Source organism: Rhinolophus ferrumequinum, chromosome 25 (assembly GCF_004115265.2).
Source record: "Rhinolophus ferrumequinum isolate MPI-CBG mRhiFer1 chromosome 25, mRhiFer1_v1.p, whole genome shotgun sequence".
Lineage (NCBI taxonomy): Eukaryota > Metazoa > Chordata > Mammalia > Chiroptera > Rhinolophidae > Rhinolophus > Rhinolophus ferrumequinum.
In genome coordinates this window covers 22,787,993-22,813,288 of record NC_046308.1, presented here as the reverse complement: position 1 = coordinate 22,813,288, position 25,296 = coordinate 22,787,993, and the positions used below count along the sequence as shown (strand labels likewise).

Here is a 25,296-nt window from a genome sequence, read left to right as displayed (position 1 = left end):
CAGGGTGCTGTGACTTATGGGCTATTTTCTAAACCTGGCACGTGAACAGCTCACCATGGCACACCTGCCTAGCTCCCCCTTGTAAGTTACTGGCTCCATCTGTCTGAGACAATAAGGGTTTGTTTGAGAACAAGACTCGGGAACTGGCCCTGGGAGGCTGTCAGGGTTGCCCGAGGCACCACACATAGACCTGCTCAGAGCTGCTAAGCAGGGAGCATGGGGTCTGGCCCTGAAGAATGGGCTGCAGCGAAAGCCAGGTCCAGAGAGCACTTCTCCCAGCCCCACCTGCTCCACCAGGTTTCCCTCCTGCGACACCCGCCTGGCTGTCAGTACTCTCCTTCCTGCTGTGCACACAGCTATTGTTCTCACACTTAGTGGCCTCCTTGCAGGCACTGCTGTGGTGTGGGCAGAATGAAGGGAGAGGCAAGGGGACAGGGACGGGAGGGGCGATAGAAGATGGATCGGGAGGACACAGTAACCTCTGACACCAGCAAAAGGTCCCCAGATACTTGCTCTGGAGAAGACAGAATGTGTTTTAATGATTCCATAGCTCAAAGGACAACCTCCTGGAGCCTAGGCGAGGATGGCGGGGTCGTCATACAAAGTAGGCAGCCAGGGCTGACATCTTGTCCTTTGGCCGCCTGGCACTGGGCTTTCCCGCCGGCCGCCGGCCCCGCGCCCGCCCCCGGCCCTGCCTCCTCCCTGGACCACCTCGGTGCATGGGGTGGCAGGAGGCCGCGTGCTTCAGCTCCACCAGCTCCTGGAAGACGGGGTCACAGAAGACGCAGCCCGTGTGCTGCGTCTCGTCACCTGGGAGTGGGGACTTGGCTTTGTTGAAGTCCACATCGAGCAGGGCAGCCTCACAGGAGCTGCAAGTCTCAGGGGACACCCGCACACGGTGGGCATTCTCGAAGCAGTGCGCCACCACATTGCACTTGTTACAGGCCATCTTCCACTTGGGGCCTGAGGTGGGGTCCAGCACCAGCACCCCACTCTCACACTCCACACACTGGCCGATGCCTAGCATGCTCAGGGAGTGCTGGCAGGTGGGGTGCGTGCACTCATTGCAGCCCATGCCTGCGGGGGAGAGGGCAGCCCGTGAGGCACACCTGCCCCGCCCGCCCCGTGCTGCAGCCCCCACGCCAGCCCCGGGGCCTCTCTCAGTTCTTCAGTCAAGGGTCCCTCGTCCCAGCAGAAAGTGCTCCTCTGGGCCTTGTGCACACCAGCCCTTGGCTCCGGAGCCCCCCCCATTCTCTGCTTTTCTGAAAACTCCTCACTCTTTGAGGCATCCCCTCCCCGGGCTCACGTCATTCCCAGAAGGCCTACTTGGCGGCCTCCAGCCAAGCCCATCTGCCCTTTGCTTTGCGTCCATAGCTTGTTACAGGCAGCTCTGAGTGGCCCTCATTCCAGTGGGCCACATGGAGCCACGATGGAAGTTGCTGGAGGGCAGGGATGGGCCTCAGTGTCCCTGGAGCCCAAATACAGATTGTGCCTGCCCCAGGGGAGAAGCTTGAGTCAGAGACCCTCGAGGTCTCCCCAGGACCCCTGAGAATGTGGGTGAATGCCTCTCTTGCTGCATCTCTTTTCTGTTTGTAGTATGGGGTGATGACACCCCAGGTGCTGTGTGGGGTGTAAAGGAGACAGCACAGCCGAGGGTGCGCACTCTGGGCCCTGGGCCCCCTTCATATTTTCGGCCCAGTCTCTCAGCCCCACCTGGACACACTCTCCTTTCTCCAGTAATAAGCACAAGGATGGAGAATGGTGGTGGACGCTGATCGAGGGCTCACGCCACCTACTGCATCCTCTCACTCACCCCAGCGTAGGAGGGGGCACAGCACGCCTTCTTCCCAGATTCCCGGTGACCTGACTCAGTCACCTGCCCCATGATTGGACAGAGAGCGGCAGACAGGCCGGCTAACACCTGAACAGTGCCCACATATACCCTGGCTCTATCTTAGCACTAGTAGCACAGGAAGGGCCCGGGGAGGGATCCCCTCAGAGTCCAGTGTGGTGTCAGGCAGGGGCTAGTGTTGCATAGAGATCACAGATACCCAAGGGGAAGAGGGCAGCCCAGCTTGGGAGGCAGCAGCTGAAGCCCAGGGACGAGGTGCTCACCTTTCTTCATGTCCCGGAAGGGCGGGTGGTTGTAGCAATAGGGGCATAGCGGGTAGCTCTTGCCCCGAGAGCCCGACGACCACAGGACCAGCTCAAAGTCGTCCAGCGGGCACCGGAGCTCCTTGTAGAGCTTGATGGTGCCATTCTGCGGGAGGGTGTAGGTCTCATCGCAGTGGGAGCAGTGCAGGCGGCTTGGTTTGGCCTGCAGCAATGCCAGGGGAGAGGCACGGGGTTGCTGGCGCCACCGGACCCTCCTGCCCACCCTCATTCTCCCCATAATACAGGAACATGTACTACATAACATGTAATATGTAATATACAAGTCCTATGAAATACATATGTGGAACATGTAATACATCATGCATGATACTAGTACAGGAGTGTACATGTGTATGTAATACAGCATACTACATAATGTATAATATGTAGTGCATCATACTTAATACATGTATAGAATATGTAACATGTAATACACAATATATAATACATTGCCAGGCAAGGACCTCTCAGTTAGGAATCCTGGCCACGAGTCTTAGGATACTTGTTCCACATCTGAAGAAAGGCAGTTCTAAAATCCTGGCATGTATGTTAACGCCCAGGAAAGTAAGGAACGTGTTGTTAGGAAACAATGGACAACATGTGCGTAAGTGGCCTAACAGCTTATGTGTTCCTGGGGTCATGGGGACACTAGGTGTTTGTTGGCAAGGCTGTTTAGGCTTCTCAGTCATTCTCATGACAGCTGGAACAAAGAATATGACTGAGGATAAGGCAGAAGCCCAGAGAGGTGACAAGACTGGCCTGAGTCTGTGCATAGGGCGCCGCAGACCAGAAGGTCACAGCCCTTCACCCCCCACCTACCTGGATGTACTTCATGAAACGGTGGCATTTCCCGCAGCGGGAGAGGGGCTTGCCTGTGGCTGCCAGGGGTGAAAAGGACACCTCCATCAACTCATCCATGCCTGAAAGCAAGGAGTGCAGGAGAGTCATATCCTCCTGGCCTGCGCAGCCCACCTCCCTAACAAGCGGATGGTGTAACCGGCAGAGCTGGAGGGGTGGCTACCATAGGAGGTAGAGGACCTGTGAGTGAACACATTGCCCGCCCTGAGGGTGGCGGGGCTTCCAAGTCAGTCACGGGACAGGCAGAACCGCAGAGTGTGGTGTTAATACACCGGCTCTTTAACCCTGACACTGGCCTAGTGGTGACCCGTCATCAGCCTGTCCGCCCAGTAGAGCCCAAATCTGGGGGCTGGTCTCACATGGGGGCCCTTGGCACCCCGAGTGGTGGTGGCCCTGACCTAGGCGCAGGGTAGAGGCAGACCTTACCAGCGATGGAGTCCACGAAGTAGTGGAACTTCCTCTTGAAGACGTCCAGGGTGTGGCCCAGGACCTGGCGGTAGTCGGCCTTGCCCTGGGCAATCAGGTTCAACTGCTTCTCCACGGCGCTGCGGATGGTGGGGAGCACTAGCTCTGCGTCTGCAGGTCGGGGGATGCCGCTGTGAGCACTCACACCCGAGGGGCCATGGTTGCCATGGTTGCCATGGTAGCCCCAGCCAGAATTGGAAGGCACCAGGCTGGCTCCCACATCCTAAGCCTTTCCTGACCTTCCACCCGGAAATCCTGTGTGGAGTCGCCAGGGACATCTGTCTCTAGGGCTGAGTCACAGATGTGCTCCTGGCAGTCCTCCCACCATGTCTATGCTCTTCGGGACCTTGAGGGGACAGAGCCAGCAGCACAGCCAATAGGGAGGACCCAGGCTGGGAGCTGGTCTGTGGGGAAGAGCCCTTGCCTCCCCTCTCCGATCCTTTGCACTTGTCTGTTCATGACCCACCAGGCCGCGCCTCTGCTGGGGCAGGTCCTGGAGTTGCTGGTGCAGCACCTTTACAGTGGGGGCTGGTGCTCACTGCATGGCCCGCAGGAGGCGACGCCAGGGAGCACGGGCCAGCCAGACTCACCGATCTTATAGTAGCCGTGTACCAGGACAATGCCCAGGTTGGTGGGCTTGAGCCGGCGCCCGCTCTCCACGACAACGTAGTTGCGCTGGCAGATGTTGTTGATGTGCACGGGGATGCTGGCATCTGTCCCTGCAACGCACAGCAAGGCCCTGGGGTCCCTCAGCCTGCCCGACACTCCCCACTGGACTACGGGCGCTGCTGTACCCCCACCTGTCACAGGCCCCTGGTTCTCTGGCCCTCTCGTGCTGCTCCCAGCCAGCACTGTGCCAGGGACACCACGTGCTCTTCACGCACTGTCTGGTACACACGAGGACAGTGCTCCCGGTGCCAGGTACTTACTCCCACTTGACAGAGGCTCAGAGAGTTTAAATAACTGCCAAGGTCAGAGTTCATTCTACCTGCCCCTCACATATGGCGTGACCTCCTTGGCTTCTTCTGTCTCCATCCTGCGGCACCCACCCCAGTCCGGAGCCAGCGCCCCAGCCCCCTGAACATGGAGGAGCTCACTGCCAAATTGTCCTCTCTAAATCCTGCCCTGTTTTGACTATTTCCTGCTGATCAGTCCCCAGGGCAGGTTCCCTGCTCCAGGACACACCTTCCTGAGGTACTTTAAGGTCACCTGACATTGGCAGATGCAGCCATTACTGCTTCCCTGTGCTAAGGAGCCTCCTTAGCTGGTGCTTGGAGGCGAAGGAGCCGTGAGGTCCCACGTTCACAGGATGAGGCCGGGACCAGGGTGTGAACCCTGCGCTGGGCTGAGTGGTGCTGTGCCTGCTGCTGCTTATATCTGCCAGGCCCCGTGGGGCTCGGGAGGGCTCCAGGCACGCTCCCCGTTGCACTGTCACCAATCGGAGGGGCTCTTGCCATGCCCTTTTACATAGTCCTGGAGGCCCCAGTCGACAGGGCTGCTGCCCCCAAATGTTGTTTCATTTAGGTTACAAGAGTCCTGTTTACTGCTGTAAAGTCAATTTGGCCATAGGTTGCTAGCCAAATTGCTAGCTGGTGCATGGTTGTCAGAAGCCACGGCTGTCCCATCAACAGGAAGGGGCAGGAGAGACAAGGGGAGCAGGGTCCGCACTGCACAGCAGGCTGAGGACTGCCAGGGCAGGACCCACCACAGGCCTCCAGGCTCCTGGAAGCAGGCACAGTTCTCCTGTGGAGGCCACTGCTGTCATCAGGACCCCAGACTCTGGTGAGCTGCTGTCTGGTAGTCACCTGTAGGACTGTCAGGGAATGGAACTAAGCCCAGGTACAGTGGCCTAGACTGCCCTACAGTCTCCAGAGCCTATCGACTGGGAGGGGGCTGGTCAGCCAGGGCAGCACAGCAGGGACCAGGCAGTGCCCACCCGAGCGAGCAGTGCCGGGGGAGAAGGCCCCAGTAGGGAGGCTGGCCCAGGTGTGTGAGCACATGGCTCAAAGCCCCTAGACCCGGGACTGGGCAAAACCGGCTCGCCTGTGAGGCTGTGTGTCAGTGACTACTCTTCTGAGCCAGCAAACTGCCCTGGGCTGCCCATTCCCACTTGGCAAGATTCTGGGTATTGTGCAGGAACCTTGCCCTGGTCGGGCTCTCTGCTCCCCTCAGGGAAGCGGTGCCTGTGAATTTGGTTTCCCTGTCGTCTGATTCCAGGACAATCCCAGGTTGGCTGTGTGTAGACTCAGGAGGATTCTGATCTGACTTTTGTGTTTTTCCTGTAAATGAACCATTTGGCATCCTGGGTGTAATGCCCATGAGGGCACATCTTGGCTTTTACAGGCAAGGCCAGGTCCTGAAATGGACTTCTTGGCAAGGCGCTGCCCACTGCCACCCTGTCCAGCTCAGCTGGCCACACCCTGGGCCCCAGTCATCAGGTGCTGGGCACGGAAGGGTCACGAGTCAGCTCTGGATGCACTGTCCCCCGGCCCCAGTCTTGGGATGGGAACCCTCGGGCCTGGGTCCTGGGCAGGCAGGTGGGCAGGCGAGTGGGCACACCTACCGATGCCGTGCTTCTCCATGAGCGTGATGAGCTCAGCCTCCGTCAGGTAGTCAGGCGGACTTGTCTGCTTCTCTAGCAACTTCACCTCGCCCACAGGGAAGGTGTCGCCCTTCTGGCAAGTGGGCAGGCTCTCCTCGAGGGGCACGCTCTGCCAGGGCATGATCTCTGTGAAGCCTGGAGAGACAGGGAGCTACCTGAGACCCTGGTCTGACGGGGAACATTCCGTCTGTCTGTGGAGGTGAGGAGAGGAGCAAAGCTGGGTACCACATTTTACCTGGTGAGATGACGGTCTTCCCTGTGCAGGTGAAGTGCTCAGGCCCGATCCTGAAGGAAATGGTGCTCTGGAGGTACTTGCAGTCGTAGCTAACGGTGGCGATGAAATGCCTGGTGATGTACTCGTAGAGCCGCCACGCCTCGCTCCCTGCAGCAGGCAGAGATGCTGATCACCGAGGACTCGGCTCTAAGGACCCCTGGCATTCCTGCTCAAGCAGCAGGGCCACAGGACGCCCCGGCCAGCCTGCTCCGAAGCCCGAGAGGGGAGGAAACACACAGCAAGCAAGTCTCTTGCACCCTCGTGGTTCCTTCACAGTCTCGGCTTCCACCTCCTGCCCCGCTTCAGGTGCCTCGCCCGTCCTTATCTGGTGACATGCCACCATCACTCCAAACTGGGACTGTGCACAAGCAACTCCAGTTTCCACCTGCATGGTTCTCCCTTCCTCTGCCTCCTCCCCGCACGCAGCCACCAGCATCACCTTGGCTAGGTGGGAAGTAGGAGGTGGGTGCCATGATTGAGTCTGTCACTCTCTATCCGTGTCTCATCCCATTCTTTCTGTCCACGGCCACCTGCCCACTCTCCTCACCCTCCTGCCTAGCGTTCTCTTGTACAGGGCCTCCCACGAGCAGCTGCCTGCACCCTGCCCTAAGGCACATCATCACACGCCTGCCATCACCACTTCACTCCTGTGCCACCCCATGGTAAGGGAGCACAACTTTCAGGTAACCTCCTTTGCCACAGCCAGCGGCAGTTCTGGGCAGGAGGGAGTCCCCACATTGCCAACAGGGCCTGATACCATGCAAAGGTGCCACATCCCTGCAGCTTCTCGCCCTTCCCTCCCAGGAAGCTGTGAGAGAGAGAGAGAGAGAGAGAGAGAGAGAGAGAGAGAGAGAGAGAGAGAGAGAGAATGGTGGGGGAGCGCCCGGTACCTAATTCAGCCTCTGTGGCAGACCTCATGGGAGTGATGGGGGGATGGTCGCCAGCATCGTGACCTTTCCGAGGGCGGTTGATACCTTCCGCTAACAACTGCTTCACCTGAGGAAGAGAAGACAAAACAGAGTGGGAGTCTGGGTTTGGTTGGTTCCCATCCAGAGGGAGCTGCTGCTGGTCCTGGATTTGGCCAGTGTCTGAGCTGGGTCCCAAGGCTTTGGCAACAGGTTGGGGGGTGGGGAGTTAGGGCCCAGCTCTGCTCACCGTGTCAGCCCAGTAGGGGTGATTGGCCTGCTGCCGCAGAGGGCCCTTCAGGTCAAAGTTCTCGGGGTAGTGGGTGGTCTCGGTCCGCGGGTAGCTGATGTAGCCCTGTGTGTAGAGCCGCTCGGCGGTCTGCATGGCATGCTGTGGCCCCATGCCTGCAAGAGACAAGAGGCTCAGGTGGCCCAGAATGCCAGGGATGGCCAGGGGCCTGCCCACGGTGTGGTCACTCAGGCTCACCCAAAGGTGGATGGGGCCTCCTGGCGGGAGGGTGAGGGTGACTCCGAGCAGGCACGGCCCAAAGAGGAGCTGCTGGCCAGGTGCTTGTGCCCACACAGACTTATCCAAGGCTGAGGCCCTCAATCTATGAGGGTGGGCCCAAGATAGGGATGCTCCCTCTCCAGTGTCACCCTCACGACACTGGGTGCTGTATTGACTAAACATGGCCTTCAGAGCGCCTGCCTCTCCCCCTCTGGCATGAAGCCATAACCATGCAGCAGGGTCTCCTGACAACCTGCTGTGACAGCAGAGTTAGCACATGCCCTCCACTTTGAGCCCCCTAGGTGCTTCTGTCCTCACAGCACTCTAGGGCCCCTGAGGGAGGACTCGTCCTCCTGCTTCTCCTTGATCAGCAGAGCCTGGCACTTGGCTACTGGTCACTCAATGTCACTGTTACGCTCCAAAGATCCCTGGAGGTGATGCTCCGAGAGAACATTGCCCATGATTTTCTGAGGCCACCAAGTGGCCACCAATGCCTGGAGGCCAATAGCTGTCAGAGACTGCCAACTTTGCAGCCTAACCCCCTTCTTGCTACTGTGGAATCAGGCGTGGAGAGGCTACGTCACCCCTGTCCCGGGCAGGAGAGATGGGCCTTGAGCTCTCCCCTGTACCAGGGAAGCTGCTCCGGGATGCTAACACCAGGATGTCCCTCCTGGGTGGGGCAAGCATTTCCATTGCTACCGTTAGGACGCGCTGTTTCAGTCATTTAATCCTTACAAAAACCCAGAGAGATGCGTACTGCGATCCTCCTCTTTTCTCGTGAGGAAACCAAGGCTCCAAGATAAGGAAGGAAGGGGCTGAGCTGGGATCTGAAGCAGAGTTTGGTTCTGGAGTTGAACTCCATAGTTTAATGCCTCTGAGGGGACTCCACTAAGCCAGGGACATGAGGGGGCCTGCCTTGCAAGCGGGCCCTGCTGATAGCCTTCCACGTGCTCAGTCCTGGCAGGGGCTGCTCAGACCTTTAGTAATACGAAGTGGTCTGCACTTTCCCCACATAAAGTCAAAGCTGTTGAGCATTAACCAACAATCCTATGAAATGGAAACCTCTCTCCTGTTCATTTTTATTTGTTTCCTCTCTGGAATTTAAGAGAAATAAAATCTTCATGAGGCTCAGATTCCCTCTAAGCCTCAGGCAACACTGCACAGAGAGGGGGTGCTGGCACAGGTGAGCACAGAGGGAGAGTGTTGGCACAAGTGAGCATGGGGGGTGCTGAGAAAGAAGAGCATGGAAGGGGGGTGCATGGCATAGGTGAGCTCGGGGGTGGTGCTGGAAGAGGTGAGCATGGAAGCGGGGTGTGCAGCACAGGTGAGCATGGAGGCAGAGTGCTGGAAGAGGTAAGAATGTTGGCACTGCCCTGTACCCCTCGATGCTGCTATGCTGGGGCTGAACGCGGTTGCTGCATGCCTGCCCCATAGAGAAATGCCCCTCATACCCAGAGAAGAGCTGGCCACACGCAGCATCTCCACGGTGTTCAGGGCCAGGGGCCTCTGCTTGGCCTTCTCTTTCTTGCTGGTGGCCTCCACCTAGAAGACAGAACAGATTCAGTGATTTGGGGGTGGAACATGGGGTGGGGGGAGGCACCATAATAGAGAAAATCAGGATGTGTGGGCAAAGGGTCTACTTTCATTCATTTGGTCTCCCTGCTTCTCAAATTCACTCTTTACAGTGGTCTCAAGACTTGAATGAATATTTATTGAGGCCCAGGAAGGGAAAAAGAAAGAAAATAATTTTCTAGGGAAAGAGAAAAACTGGAGGAATGGGGAAGTCAGGAGAAGGGGTTACAAATTCAAAATCCAACAGGAGCCAGCGTCCCAGGGATGGCAGGTGGGGTCAGGTGGGCCCCGGAGTGTAGGCTGTCTCTGCGGCAGCTGCTTGCCACTCACTGCACCTGAGTGCTGCCATCAGGGTCTGCTAGTATCATTACATCTTCTGATTTGTCAGGAGAAGCTGGAAATCAGGATTTTTATGTGAAATCTCCTAATTTTTAAATGTTGGTAACTACTTTGAAACTTGCAAACACCATATAGTTTAAATAAAATACAATTGAGTTATCCCTTTCCATCTCTAAACTGAACAGTTTTCAGAAGAGATGGCTCCATTTTACATGTGGCAGAAGCAACCTAAAGAAGTCAACCCCAATGCCTTGTCCCTGCCAATACCATGTAGACCTGGCCACGGCAGGGCCTTCTGAACTCCAGACAGACAAAGGAGGGGTGAACACTGAGGCCAAATTGTGTACGTGCAGCCATGGAAACTGGGGTCCCTAGTGTGAGAGCTGAAGACAGCAGTGATGGTGTCTCAGTAGGAACAGATCAAAGACAAAAGCATGAAGCGATTTTAGAAAAAATTCTGGAAACCTGAGTCAAGTGCACGGGTGGGCAAGAGGGCACCCAAGGAAGGCTTGAAAAGGAAAAGAGAAGGTGTCTCAGTGGCTCTAGGAGCTGTCACAGCTGCAGGGCATTTGCTGTGATGGCCTGGGACCTGTCCCCACCTAAGGCATCCAGCTCCTTGCCAGGCGGTATCACTTTCTTTCTAATGGCTGAGCAGCAAGTCTTTCCAAGTCATAAAACCCTAAGCAAGAAATACGGCACCAGAAAGGCCAGGAAAGTTGACTGAAGTTTGGATCCCAGACGCATCTGTGCTAGCTGGGTGACTGGGCAGGTTCATGCAGGGGGTCCTGTGGAAAGGGGAGCATGGAAGGGGCCTGGCAGGTCACAGGAGTGGGGCGGTGCCGGGGACAGAGCAGGTATGCAGCCCACGGCAGTGTGGTGGTGGGCAGAACTATCTCAGTAGTATTTGCGTGAGTAGCTATTCTTCTTTCCAAAACACGTCTGTGTTTCAGAAAGGGGGAGAAAGATGTGACCCTAAGTCAAAAGCTATTCCTCTAGCAAGAGGCTTCCCAAACCTACTCCCACCCACGCAACAGTGACAGATCGTGGGTGCAGCAGGCCCACCTGGGCTTCCTTCTCTAGCTTGGTCATGTTTAAAAACATCTGTGCAATCTCCCGGTCGAACACGCGCACTCGGTCCCAGTCCAAAAGGAGAGATCTGTCTTTATCGACATTAACCTGTGGGAAGAAGGACAAAAGGAGAACATGGGAGAAAAAGTACCCAGGCAAGCCCAGTGATAAGGATGAGAACTGGGGTGGAGGAAGCTGGTCCTTGCCTGGCAGCTCTAAAGTCTTGCAGCTGTACGTGTGCAGGTGTGCGCAGACAGCAGAGGCAGATATGCAGCCCCTCTCCAGGGGAAGACTGCTCTGACAGCGGCCTCCCCGAGACCAGGCAGATGGTCTCACGAGGGGAGCCCAAAGCCGAGGCTGATGTGTCCTTAAGGAGCATCAGAACCGCCACCTCTCATGCCCTCCCTGCCCACTACCTAACCCACGGCCAGCACTGGGTATGGCCCCATCCAGAGGCCCCACGCTCCATGTCAAATGCAGCAGCTCTGCATTATGTTCTAAATCTTACGAGAATCTTCCATGGAGACTTTTACTTGGAGAAGGTATTATAAGACCTTACAGTTTGAAAGTCAGCCCTTGGATGTGACCATGGCAGCTGACGGCCCTGAGGGGTAACCTCACCCCACACTACGAAAGCTGAGTTCCTTCCCGTTTACCCAAATTCAATGCATCCAGGTCGAGCCCTATCCTGCCTCTCCATGAAGGCTGGGGTTCCTTTCCTGGACACCCTGCACACCCCTCTCTGGCCTCCCTCATCTGTACTGCTGTCCACACTTATGCCCTCAGCCTAAAGGGCCTGCAGGACTACGCTGATGAGAAACTCTCAGAATCCACAGCCAAACCTGGAAGACCCAGAGGGAACAGAGGAAGGAAAGTAAACCTTGGCCTGCAGCACCCAGTAGGTCTCTGGTTTGAAGGACTGGATTTTGTCATGTCTCTCCACGCAGAATCCCAGGGTGGGGGTTTGACACGGCCCAAAGGAGATGAGGGAGCTGTCTAAATCGCCGTATTTCCCCTGGAAGTACTTAGTCTGAAACCTACAAGGAGGGGTGGGGGAAGGGTGGGAGGAGAGAAGGATATTTCAGTCATCCATTTGCTCAAGACACATCGTTAACCGCCCCTGGGAGTCCAGGACAGGCTAGCTGGTGGGTGCAGAGAGGTGCTAAGGCGGATGCGCTCAGCACGGAGGTCAGGGAGGGTGTGTGTGCCCGTGACACAGAAAGCCTTCTGAGAGCAAAGTTTCCGTCCATCCTGGGCCAGGAAGCACTTCCATTGTATTCCATCCCCTCCGCCCTCTCCTTGAGACCCACAGTGCGGACGAACAGTTTTTCAAGTGGTAGCTTGTGTGGTCTATTCTAGCTGAATAGACGGTTTTCAAAATATTGACAATTGCAGGGTGCTGATCAGGCCCAGGGGCCACGGATGGGGGCCAGCAAGGGCAGGGGCTCTGGCCAAAGGGAGGGCGGCCAGCACCTGGTGAAGGCGCAGCCGATGCGCAGGTCCAGCTCCTGCCGGGCGTCCACCGAGAGCGCCTCGTCGTGGTCGGGCTCGCCCAGGCGGGCCATGGCGTTGCAGATGTCTGTGTCTGTGATGGAGCTGAACTTAGCCCGGAACACTGTCTTCTCGCCACCGTGTGCAGGCGTCATGACGGGCAGCACAGCGTCCAGGACCTGGGGGAGGCGGCAGGCTGTGACCACCTGCAAGGGGTCTGCCTCCGCTCCACACCCCACCAGGGGCCTGACTCCTCTCCAGAGCTGAGCCTCCGTGCTGTGTGCGATTCTCTCCACTCTTACAAGACCCTCCTCTGTCTCCCTCCCCTTCCAGAAGCCTCAGTCTTTCCACATACTTTTGCCACATGGCTTCAAATACCGCCTTCTCACTACCGTCCTGCAGGTCGCCACCTTCTCTCTTATCTTCTGCTCCCATCCCCACCAAACCAGGAAATGACACTGCCACGGACACTAGGCACTGAGCCCCCACTTCCCCCCACTGGACACATTTCCCCTTCTTCAAGACAAGCGGGAGGGGTAGAACTTCTAAGAGACCGGAAAAAAAGACAGGGGAAAAGAATGAAGAGGAAAAGGCAAAGGGCAGCAGTGAGAAGGTCACGGGTGACCCCCACTCTGGGGGGCTTGGGCAGCTCAGGGCTAAAACACAATGGGCGTCCTGGAGCCAGACTCACTAAGAAGGCCGTGCAGTGGGAGGGGAGTCACGCTGGAGCCTGGCCATGCAGCTTCTTTACAGGGAAGAAGTGGCTTCGTTTCTGAAGGGAGAAAGCCCTGTGAGCTGCCACTGTTCTTCACCACCAGCTGCAAAGGCCCCCTAGGGAGGAACAGCCCTGCAGGGGAGGGGACAGGAGAGGGTTGTCTAGGAAGAGACGGTGTGATTAAGTTTGCTGAGGGTGCTGTGCTGGAGTGGGGTACCCCGTGTTCCCTCCTGCGCTGGAAGCAATTCCTGAGCCCCGAGGTGTGCCAGGCCCTGGTGAGAGCTAGGGATGCAGAGGCAGGAGGATGACCTGTACAGAGTCACAGCCTGAGGGGCACAAGGTGATACCTGTGCTAGCGCACCACGGCTGAGGCAGCCGTGGGAGGGCATCCTGGGTGGGGAGAGGGCGTGTGAAGGCGGGAGATGAGAAGCATGAGGCATGTGAAAGGAGTGAGGAAGAGCGCCAGGTGTCAGCGGCATCAATCTAAGGTCCCTGAAAGGTGCTGAGTGGGCTGGGACGCTAAACAGCAACACTCTCCTCGAGAGCCCCATTCTGAAACCTGAGTCCATCTGGCAAATTCTGCCCTCTTTACCTTTGCTCACACAGCGTGCCCCCAGCAGGTGAAAGAACACTCCATCACCTTTAGTAGAGCATAGTACAGTGTCTAGAGAATTTCCAAAACAAAGGAGAACAAAAGGCATTTGGAGCCGGTGTAGCTGATTCCCTCCTTCGGCCCCAGGAATGGTGGGGCAGGTGGTAGGAAGGCCGGAAGTGGGGGCCACGTGGGGCCCAGCCTCACCTCGAAGCAGATGTTCTCCCCTTCCTTGTCGCAGTCCAGCCACAGCACGACGTAGTCACAGCCTCTGCCTTCCACCTGCCACACCACACACAGGGACTCGCACCTGTCACAGCGCCTCCTAAGTGCCCACCCATGGCCTCCCACGTGACTCCCAAGCAGACCCGCCCCTCCCCCAGCTGTTTAGGAAACTGGTGGGGGGGGCACAGGCGGGCAGAAGAGCTAGCTAGTTAGACTGGCTTAGCCACTCAGAAAGGAATTTAGTTCAGGACTGTTGTTTTGTGGAGCAAAAAATGTTAAAAATGCAGTAAGATCTTAACCCCCAAAACGGCACAGAAAAAGGACTGAAATGAAATAACCCTAACCGTTAATAGCGGTTTTCACGTAATCTTAATATTTTCTTCTTTCTACTTATGCATATATTCTAATTTTTCATAATGTGTATACATTTGTTTCAAAATGAGAAAAAGCACCCCCACCACCAAACAATCTTAAAAGCAGAATTCGGGTGGCCCACTGTGTAGTGAGGGGAGGAGCAAGCCTGAAAGATGCCTCATGGGACAGCAGGGGCCACTCACAAAAAGGACTGTGAGGCCAGCTTAGGGCTGGGGGCAAATACCTCCTTGCGCAGGGCAGGGGCAGGGAGCCAGGGGAAAGGCCTCCCTGCGTGCCAGCGCGCCACACACCTGCAGGAACTTCACCATGTTCAACTTGGGGTTAGCTTCCTTCTTCTCTGTCGGCGCTTGGCTGAACAGCTCTGCAGGGTCCACCTTGTCCCATTTGTTGTACTTTCCTAGAAACCACCGGCACAGTGACATCTGAATCACACTTCAGAGCCTGGCCTCCAAGACCATCATAACCCCAGGAAGACAGTGGTCTCACAAATGGGGAGAACAATTGGCCCAGGGTTACCCTGACAGTGGAGGCAGAGCCTGCCTTCAGCAGTTTTCCCCTCCTGGCTGCTGAGCTGACATCACACCTCAGCCACCCACGGGAGCCACCACTGGGCAGGGCAGCCGCTCCCGCCTCACTTCCAGGATGGTCCCTGCAGCTGGAAGCAACACTCCTGGGCCGGCTCACTTTGTCAAAGCACTGAATCATGTCACTCATGCTTCATCTGCTCTTCTAGCCCGGATTCTGTAACCCTCTGGCCCCACCCAGCACCTGACCGGGCACATGACAGGTGCTCAGCTGACGCCCCTGGAGAATCAATTTGTTTGGGCCTCATGCCGGGGACATCTACCTACTTCTCTACTCGGGGCTCAGTGCTCGTATGTTCAATGCTCTGGCTTTCTTTTAGGCCCCATTTCTTGCAGCCTGGGAGAATGTGTCAGATAGAGCCAAGTTCAAATCCTGGCTCCCCACATGCTGGCTGGTGGTAAAGCTCAGGGTCTGAATGCTCAGCCACACAACTGACTTGGTGTCACTGCTGTCACTGAGTAGCAAGAAGTACTGAGGCTTTGCTGTGTGCCCGGCCCTGTGCTAAGCACGCTACCTTCACTGTCACACTGTGTCCACAGACCGTCCTGGGAAGTAGAGGGCACTGTCATAAGACCCATTTCACACAGGAGGAGCAGAAATTCCTGGAGGTTCAGTGAGTGTCCCAGGCCCAGCCTGCGAGCGGTGGAGTGTGGGTCAGAGCCAGGGCTGGACTCCTGACAACCACACGGCCCTGCACCTTGCCCCCGGGCATCACCAATGTTGGCCACCCCGAGGGGATGAACAACAACACAAGGATGACAATGACAGCCACTGAGTGACCCGTGGACAGCAGTGACACAGGAGGAGCAGAGCCTTCTCCCCAACGCCTGCTCAGGCCAGGCCCCCCTGAAGTGAACACCACCGTTTCCAGTCTGCAAAGGTGCATAGGGCATGCAGCGACTAAGGGTGCCACTGGAATGGGGACCCATAGGTGCTGAGCTCTAGAGCCTGAGTTCTGGGTGCCTCACCCAGAGACCTTAGGTCATCGTTCCACAATGTGCGGGCCTCAGGACTCATGGGTTGTGGACTTCTCTGCCCAGAGCCTTCTCCTGGCTCCAACTGGACCCTGGGCAGCCTGGTGCAGGGTTCCCTCAGCGGGATAGAGGGTGGGTGGGGGGCTCACCCAGGAAGTCCAGGGTCATCACATGACCACAGACGGAGGTCATCTTGAAGCGGACTGGCTGGCCCGCGAAGGTTCCGGTGTACTCGTGCACTGAGCAGGTCCCATTCAGCCCTTTGTGTGAGGACATGCTCCCTGCGGAGAAGCACAGGGATGCCTGCATCAGCGAGCTGCAGCCGCCGCAGAGGCCCGGGTCCCCAGCGCTGCCTCTCGGAGGGCCGGAGTCCCCCTACCCCAGAGCAGTCAGTGATAACGTTCCTCAGGCCACTGCAGCGAACTACCAGGTGCTGAGAGGTCCCCCGGTTCTCAGGGAAAACACCATCAGTAACCAATGAGCACAGGTGCGTGCCACGCAGCCTCGGCTTGGCTGGGCGCCTGGAGCGCCCTCCTCTGGACTCGCAAGGGAAGACACTCTTGGGCTCATTCTCTGCATTTCTGTGTTCACGCTTTCGATTTCTGCTTTGCTTCTCTCAAACTTTACTCAGAGGTTCCCAGGGACCTCTCAGTTATTGAATTCCATGGTGTCTCCTCATGCTCCCCACTAACACCCCCTGAGCTAAACTTTCTTGGCCTCTGAGTATGGGGCATTCTGGGGTCTCCCCTTCCCTTTGGGCCACGACTTCTCATCCCACTGTCTCAGGGTCTCCTTCTCCTTTAGCCACGGGACCAAGCAGGGGGGAGGCAAGGTGGACGCCTGCCATTTCTGGGTCCCCAGGACCCAAACACCCTTCCTATTTGGAAGGAATTCAGAGGCAGGAAGGGAAGCAGCACCCCACCGACCACCCCAGTACTGGGGGGTGGGGGCAGATGTTCCCTTTCCCAGCACCTGGTGTTCCAGGAGGGCCATAGCCAAGGCTCAGCCTGGTGGCTGCTCTGGCGTAACACAGGCATGGGAGCTGCGGCAGGTTCAGGGCAGTGGCGAGCGTCCCATGACACGGCCTCGTCAGACTGAGACCGGGGTGGGGTCCTGGCTGTGTCTTCCTCCTTCCAGGGGGTTCCCTTTCCGTGTAAGGTCCCGGGGCTGGTTTCTGTTGCTTGCGACCAACAACCCCGACCCACATGGCTCTCTCACATTGGCCTGTCCGCATCTGCCACTATGCCTGTGTCTTCTGGGAGCCCCAGCCCTGGCTCACGCTGGCTGTGGCAGTGAATGCGTCTGCAGTGACCAATACTGAGGTGTTTCATGAACACCTGTTGTCCTGAACCAAGTCTGCTCCAGCGGGCTTCGGAATAAGAAAGAAATAATGTGTAACTTCGGAATGACCATGCTCATAGATCAAAGCCAGAGAGACGCCAAGTTGGTGTTTCCCTACCTCGAGAAAGGATTTTGGCAATGGACTGGGCCAAAGACGGCTTTTCTGCAACCATGAGCACAGTCTTCATCTTGTCTTAAGGCTTGTAGGGCCCTTGGCCCTTCAGGCTCCAGTTTCAGGAAAGAGCAATGAAGTTTAGGAACGGCCCTTCCGCAGCTCAACAGTACTGTCAATGCTGACTCCTAAAGAGAAGAAAAGACATGCAGGAAGCAGCAATGCTTCCAGTGGGACCTATGCCACTTGTTAACAAGGAAACTCACTTAAAAAACAAAACAAAACAAAACAGGGCGGCCGGATGGCTCAGTTGGTTAGAGCGCAAGCTCCCAACAACAAGGTTGCTGGTTCAATTCCCACATGGGATGGTGCGCTGTGCACCCTGCAACTAAAGATTGAAAACGGCGACTGGACTTGGAGCTGGGCTGTGCCCTCCACAACTAGATTGAAGGACGATGACTTGACTTGGAGCTGATGGGTCCTGGAGAAACACTGTTCCCCAATAAAAAACAAACAAACAAAACAAAACAAAATAAAAAACCCTAGGCAAGTAAAAGAAAAATTAGGGAAACTTGAAGACTACTGACAAACAACTGCCCAGGAAACTGATCTGGCTCAGAGATGACATGGGCAATTCGGCATCACTTGGGAGAAGCTGAGGTGACCCCGTGACCGCAGTTCAGTTTTGTCCCCAAATCCATGTTAGGAATACGTTGGGGCCTTTGAACGTTGGCCGATGGGCCAGGGCAAGGCGGATGCCTGGCCTTCCGCCCATGCTGCAGTTCTGTGTACTCCACGGGTGACACCTCTACCTGGGTTGAGACCTAGGATGCTTTCAAAATGTAGGTGCCCAGGCCAGGCTCCCCCAGTCCTGCTGACCCACAACTGGACCTGAGACCAACTGGTCAGAGGCTCCAGACCCCAGCAGAGCCCCTGAGGCCCTTCACAACAGGTTCCAATCTATCTTGCCACTTGCTCTCCCCCACCTTTTGTTTTCCAGGCTGTGCTCTGGCCAATTAAATTAGACACCATTATCTAAAGAAAAAAACCATATTTTCAAGGTTCTGTTCTTTTTGCTTGAAATATTCCTCCAAGCCTGGAGCATGGTGCTCAACTGTCCGAAGGCCCAGGTCAAGTGCTGACTCTTCCTTAAGGAGCTCTCCCAACACCCATTGGCAGGATGAACCATTTCCTCCTGTCCCGGTACCTTACACCCGCTGCGCGTCATGCCACAGTTAGTTACTGCCGCCTCTCCCCGCGCACATGAGGGGCTTGCTGTCTGAGTCACTGTTGGTAATTGCAACAGCTAGTTCTGTCTTGATACAGGACATTTAATACCTGTTGGCCGAGTAAAAGACATAGGAATCCTTTCCGTGTTTTTAATCATTATAAATATCACAATGACATTGATAAATATAACACTGTATATAAAAAAAGACTGGTATTGAGATAACTGGGCAATCTTCTGGGAAGAAAAATAAAGTTAGGCTTACTTTATAATTTCCACCTAAACAGATTCCAGATCTAGCTAAGATGAAGTAAAAAAAAAAAAAAAAAAAAAATGAAACTAGAAAACATGAACTTCAGTATAAAAAAAAGAAAAACTAAGTATTTTGAAACTCAGAAGCACACCTCTTCACGTTCACGTTTAAAAGCATTTGGTTTCCTTTCCTGTGAACTGTCAATTCATACTTTTTACCCATTTTTTGTCAACGGGGTTGCTGTTTTCTTATTTTTAGGAGTTGCCTGTATGAGGAAATAAGCCCTTTGTGATATGATGTCCAACAAGACCCATCAAAGCAAATCAGAGCTAGAATGAGCTTGTGCTTATCTCACCAGCAAAGATGGCAGGTGTGAGCACATGCGTGGGTGAGAGTGCGGGGACAGGCAAACAAACGTAGGTGATGGAAGTTCAGCCAGAGCAACCTCTACGTGGAGTGATTTGACGATCTCTCTCAAACTATAAGTACTCATCCTTAGTAACTGCACTTCCAGGAATGAATTCAATTATCCGACAGGTATTTACTGAGCACCTGCAACGTGCTCGGCCCAGGCCTGGGTGCAGGGAACCCAGCACTGGGCAACCCCAGGCCTGTCCTCTGGGATGCACGCCTAATGTGCCACATGAGGCAAACCAGTGCAGGGCAGGGAGGTACAAGGCGGGAGTGAGACACGCTGTGTCTGGGAGAAGAGTCCAGCCGAAGGACCAGGGCAGGGTCGAGGGCCAGCCAGGAGCCTGGGGGTGTTGAGACGAGGCAGGTGTGAAGAATGCAGGCCTCCGGCTTGGGCTGTGGGTTTGCTCTGAGGGCGCTGGGAGGCAGTGCAGGAGCAGGATGATATGACTTCAAGTGTTAAAGGGACCCCTCTGGCTGCCCAGCAGAAGGGAGTGACCGGGGTCTGAGGGGCAGCAGCAGAGGTAGAGAGGGGAATTCGGAGTTTGGGCAGATTCTGAAGGCAGAGCCAACAGGACTGAGAAGGGGGAAAGCGAGGCAAGTCAAGAATGTCAAGGCTTTGGCTTAGGCAACTAAAGGATGGGATTCGCATTTGCTGAGATAGCAATTATTGAGGAAGGAGTGGTTCCGGCTGGGGTGCCATGTTTCAGGCGTGTTGAGTGTGAGCTGCCCGTTAAACAGAGGAGGCGGCGGTGGCGGCGGTGGCATGTGCAGGGAGTGCGGTGGGAAAGGAGTCCAGACAGGGGTAAAGGGATGTGGTGAGTCAGGAGAGGCGTGGTCCTGAAAGCCAAGGGAAAAGGCACTTCAGGGGGAGCCATTGCTGTCAAAGGCTACTGGCAGGCCTGGCAAGGGGACAGCTGAGACATGACCACAGGTCTGGCAATTTGAAGGTACCTGGTGACCTTGATGGGTGTTGTTTGATACAGTGACAAAGGCGAACCCTGTGTGAAGTGAACTCAAGAAAGTCTGGGAGAAGGCGAGGGGAACAGTGCACTGTTTCATTTTGTTTAAGATGGAAGATAAGCCAGCATGTTTGTACGTGGATGAGACTGGTCCAGTAGAGTGAAAAGAGAAGGTGCAGGTGAGCAAGGGCTGCTCTCGGATGTGAGCATGGAGAGGAGAGGATGTGGCGCTGGGACAGGCTGACAGCAGGGGACAGTTGGATTTAGCAGGGATGGATCTGCCAGGCGAGTATGAGGGAGAGGGGACATGGGGAGGGTCCACATAGAGTGTGCGCTAGAGGGTCCTGCTACTGGGAGTCAACGGGAGCAAGGTGGGAAGGCAAGGAGCTTGATGGGGCTCAGGCAGTGGTGTGGGGCCTGGTGGGCGTGGGCAAGGTCACAGTGGGAGAGGAGGCCACGGAAGCAAGATCAGGCACTGGCAAGGTTGTCATGTGGACACCAATTCCCCGAGGCAGGACATGGAGGCATCTGTGATGAAACACACTGCTGGGGAATTCTCTGCAGCAGTATTATTCATAATAGAAAATTAGAAACAATCTAGTGTAGGTCCACAGGGAATTGTTAACTAAAACTATGGTGTATCTGTACCATGGAGCACCAGGCAGCAGCGAGAAAGGATGCACCAGGATGCAGCGAGAAAGGAGCAAACAATACGGATCAGGTCACCGAGAAATGACATGAAGAAAGTTGGGCACGTTATGGTGTATGCAGAGTGCTGCCATCTGTGGGGACACACACATTTCAGAAAACAAATGGTCAAAGCATTCGCTTGGGGACAGGGTGGGGTCAGGGCCTGAAGGTTGGGGCTGGGAGGTCTTCCTGCTCCCCACATTGCCTCCTGCACCTTTTACATTTAGTGCTGTGGACAAACATGATTGGTCAAAAGAACTGACTACGGATTCAAAACTAAAGACAAAATAAAATAAAACCAGAAAAATAACGAAGGGCTGGAAAGGGCAGCCTTCAGAAAGGATGCCAAGGAAATCATCTTCTCTGCAGGGGCTTCTGTCACTCTTCACACTGTCCAGGGGAAGTGGCCCAGGGCCTGCCTTGGGCTGCCAACCCCGTCCCTTGTCGCAAGACACTGGACGACCTCAGTGAAATCAATATTCTTTATGAGAAAGCTGCCCCGAGTATAACATTAGTTTGCTTTTTCCCTCAAAATAAGTTCTTGGATGCTCCTCCTAAATAAACCACCACCTCAGAAACAGAAAGCCTAGAACTCCTGGAATGACCGCCCGGACAGTGTGCAGAGGAGCTCACTGACCCGACCATCACCCAGGCTGCACCGCCCACTGCCCTGCTGTGCGCCCTCACTGCCATCCTCCCAAACAGCACCTCCTCCCTTCCTGTGTGTCCCTGGTTGTTCCTGTCCTCAGGCCTCCACCTAGGTCACTCTCCCCCAGATTCTACTGGCTCTGACGCCCCCACCCCTCCCTGAAAACCACGCCTGGCATCACTGCTGTGTCTCCCCACCCATCACCCCACCCGATGGATGGCATCTAGTTTTGTTGTATTATGTGACACCCAGCAGCACTGAATGCTTGCTGAATGAATGAATGAACAACTAAGACTGTCCTTATGTGGCCTCTGCTCTCCATCCTGGGGAGGTTTCAGTTCTACCAAAGTCAGAGACCCAAAAGTGAGGCTTCAAGGCAACCCAGAGGCGCCCCTTCCCCACCCAGAGAAGCCAGAGGTCAGAGGGGGAAACTGGCAGCAAAGGGAGATTGCTCTGAGAGGGAGTCTGACTTTTCCATCCCTTCCAGATCTGTTAAAAGGTTCTATCCTAAAACACTTCCTCAGGTTTTCTCACTTCTGTGTCACAAGAGTAGCCAGCAATTATAGTGTAGTGACGACATGCCAGGCACTGGCAGTGCTGCCAGTCTCCTCGTTTGGGGGTGCTACAACTGTGCTGCCCCACATTTGGAACTGTGGGGTCAGAGAGACCCGAGCTCAAGTGGCAGGACTTGAATACAAACCCGGGCCTGTTTGTTCTACAACCCATGCACTAAGCCTTCATCCTGTACTGCCTCTGTGAGCACCCCGCATAGAGCAGCGGCCCTGCTTTACATCCCTGGAGCAATCACCACTATACCTGACAGTCTCCATCTACTTACTTGTTTGTTTTGTCTTACACTTCTTAGAATTTAAATAAGCTCCAGGAGAATAGGGGTTTTATTTACTCTGATGGTAAGTAGTAGACCATGAGCAAATACTGATTGAATGAATGACTGAAAATATGAGTAATTCAATCTGCAAAGTGAATAAAAATACTCTTTTAGATGTCTAAAATTTAAAAACTGACTTTAAATTTGTAAGAGTGTTGTAAATACTTCTCCTTCTCGATGTTTTTTTCCATGGTGTCCAAGTTTCTAGAAATCTTACATCTCCACTATTCCCCTTTATACCTATGGATCCTAAGCACCTTTTCAGTAAATCATTAAGATTCTTCTCTAAAGATCCCTTTACAGAGAAGCAATTTGTCCTAGCAATTTCAAAGGGATGGCCTCATTGATCCAGGGCTAGGGATACAACTGGACAGTCACACAAAGGCCCATCAGCATTAGTCCCAATTTCAGATCACCTGTCCACCTGTCAGGCTGTGCAGATGCTAACTCACCGACGATACGTGCCTCTCTTCAGCCGTCTGGCTCTCAAGAATCACAGGTTCTAATTCAACAGTTTATACCTCCGTACTGCATGAGTACTTTGTAATGTTCTGAGCATGAGTACTTTGTAATGTTCTGTTTTATTAGGGAAAAAATATCATTTCATTTAAGGATACGGAATCATGGAATCCTGGGGAAAGGGCCTTGGTTGATGATACCACTATCTCAAGGATGAAAAACAAATTTAAGACTCAAAGAAAGCATTTTCCAAAGGTAACCCAGGGAATTGGTTGAATTGAGGGGGGAACTCATGTTTCCTTCTTCCAGCTGGGTACATGTTTTTTGTTGTTTTGTTTTAATCTTCTGATTAATCTTAGGGTGTCCCCATTTTTTTCATTAAGGCACATCTCCAATTTCAAATGGAAGTCAATGAGAACAAAAGCTGAAGGCAACCGTTTGCAAACCTTATTTATATACCATCTTAATGCTTGTGCCTTACCAACATTATTATTCACTTAAGATTTGCTTTTTAAAAAAGTTTAAATATATATAAAAAGGGGACATTTTACAGCCTCATAGGCACTGAAAGCCTGTAATCAATGGCCAGAACAAGTTTCTTTCCGGTAACCTATGTGGTTTACCAAGTTTGATCTTGTTGCCTGCCAAAGCTCTGAGACTGAAGTTTGTCCTCTTATTTCAGAAAGGGAGATTAGCAAGTGCTAAGGGGGTGTTGATAGCAAACACTCCAAATTGGGGACTGTAATTAGGAGGGCTGAAAGTGAAAAGGAGCAGCAGATCAGTCTGTTACTACCTTGTCAACTCTCACCAGCAATACCACAATGGTATGTGTCCTCTGGGACACACTGTAGATAAAGTCTTTTCACGTCAGTGTCTTATGAACAAGAGGATTTAGCTTAGGAGTGGAGGCCGAGCAGTGGTCTGAACAGCATTTAGAGCCCTAGGATTTCCCACCTTAGTAACTTCATCAAATACCCATGGAGTCAGGAAAAGAGGGAAAGAAAACCGTTTCTTAAGCTCCTCCTCTGTATGAGGAATGCTATTGCTATAAACACTATTTAATCTCGCCATCAACCCTACAAGGCCTGCGTCGTAATTTTTTAAACTATGAGTAAATTGGAGTTCAGACTAGTATCAGATGACCGTTCTTTGCAAAGGCTCTAGGAACCCCAGGGCTCAATGGCTATCACGTCCACGTTGGCCTGACTTCTGGTTCCCAAAGGTTGGGCAGTAAGGAGACAAGACAAAGCCATTTTTTTTTTTTTTTGCATCTTTGAGAAATTACCGCCCCTGGATTCTAGTTAATTTGTTCACAAAAATACCCTCCCTCATCTACATCAACAACTCAGAGAAACGCCCGGGCACCCTCAAGACTCCCTGAGCTGGAGCCCAGGCAGTTGCGAGTGGAACCTACCTTGACCTGGAGCCTCGCCGACCTGAGCCCAATCCTGGCCCGACCGCTGCACGGCCTCCTTGAGCCTCAGTTTCCCTACCTGTGACAACAGATTCGGACAACAGACCCCATCTCAAAGAACTGCGAGCAGGTTCGATGGAGAAGGGTATTAACTACAGCATCTGCTCTTTCCAGACAACTGGCTAAGCGCTGGCCTATCACCACCTCCCTGAACCACCACAAGGAGGGAGGAGGTAGCAAGAACGCAAAGAGCCAGTCCCGGGACCCTCGGTGCCCGGCCAGCATTCGGGACACATGCCCGAGAAAAGGGCTCCCTTCCCACATCCCTGAGCCCTGCGCGCGGCACCCGCCGCCTGCCTCTCACCCGCAGCTCCGCCGCGGTTCCGGTTACGGCTCCGGCTCTCAGAGCGGCCACAGGCAACCGCTACTTCCGGGTCCAGCAGCCGCTGGCGTCCCTGCGACTGCCTGCTCTCCGGCACCCGCACGTCTCCCTCCATGGGTTCCGTGGCTTGCACGTTCCGGCAGCGCAGCCCCAAGTCGTTTTGCAAACCACAATCTGCAGGTAGTCCCCATTCTGCCCGCGGGGAGGCAATATTGACAATGATCATTATAATGATTATGAAAAAACTGGATGATAAGCATGAAAATATATATAGTTAATCATTAAAATAATTAAAACTACAGATGTGTGTATAGCAGGCTTCTTTCAATGCTACAAACATTTGTGGAATGAATGAATGAACTGTGTAAATTATATCTGTAAGATGAATTGGAAAAATAAAAGTATTTTTTTGTGATAAAGCATTAGGGATATAGACGTTTTAAATAATTTTTATGACCATATTTTAATATCTTTTACAAGCGTACACACATTTCCTTTGAGCCCTGTAGACACTCTTCCCAACTTGCCTCTATTGGAATACTAGCCCTGATAAATACTCTGGAAAAAGAAAAGTTCTATGGTCAAACTAAAGTTGGGCAATACCAAAAAATAAGAATCATAGTGAGATTTCACTTTCAAAATAGAACTTATGATTTCAAACCAACTGACTCACTCACTCCTTGGCGGACTCTCCATCTCCAACTTCATCTTCCTGATTGCTCAAACCCAATGCTTTGAAGGCATCCCGGATTCCTCTCTCATTCATTATGTATCACTGTCTTCAAAACGTATTTGAGACCCAAT

The 25,296-nt window shown here is 54.1% G+C and overlaps 1 protein-coding gene across 5 annotated transcripts; it reads right to left on the bottom strand.

Moving 5' to 3' along the window:
- Positions 1-513: 513 nt before the first annotated feature.
- On the bottom strand, positions 514-24,543 carry TOP3B (DNA topoisomerase III beta). Of its 5 annotated transcripts, XM_033098127.1 has the most exons (20): positions 24,475-24,543; positions 24,111-24,189; positions 18,363-18,493; positions 17,162-17,343; positions 15,852-15,983; positions 14,434-14,540; positions 13,751-13,825; positions 12,219-12,415; positions 11,626-11,782; positions 10,740-10,853; positions 9,218-9,308; positions 7,509-7,663; positions 7,244-7,349; positions 6,315-6,461; positions 6,041-6,214; positions 4,068-4,196; positions 3,439-3,588; positions 2,974-3,074; positions 2,116-2,317; positions 521-1,077 (listed from the first exon to the last, which is right to left on the bottom strand). In XM_033098127.1, the coding sequence occupies exons 4-20, from the start codon at positions 17,229-17,231 to the stop codon at positions 596-598; spliced, it is 2,589 nt and encodes an 862-aa protein (XP_032954018.1). In that variant the 5' UTR covers positions 17,232-17,343; positions 18,363-18,493; positions 24,111-24,189; positions 24,475-24,543; the 3' UTR covers positions 521-595. The 5 variants fall into 5 exon arrangements, with proteins under 5 accessions (XP_032954019.1, XP_032954018.1, XP_032954016.1 ...); XM_033098125.1 differs by lacking the exon at positions 18,363-18,493; XM_033098126.1 differs by lacking the exons at positions 18,363-18,493; positions 24,111-24,189 and having other exon boundaries at positions 24,475-24,532.
- Between the last annotated feature and the right edge of the window lie 753 nt (positions 24,544-25,296).

Bases quoted from the DNA above. Each gene is read 5' to 3' on its own strand.
- TOP3B (XM_033098127.1), bottom strand. From the start codon at position 17,231: ATGAAGACTGTGCTCATGGTTGCAGAAAAGCCGTCTTTGGCCCAGTCC. The intron at 13,826-14,433 runs GTGTGTGGCGCG...GTGGTGTGGCAG, and splicing joins ACATGGTGAAGTTCCTGCAG to GTGGAAGGCAGAGGCTGTGA. The intron at 3,075-3,438 runs GTAAGGTCTGCC...CCTTGCTTTCAG, and splicing joins CTTCGTGGACTCCATCGCTG to GCATGGATGAGTTGATGGAG.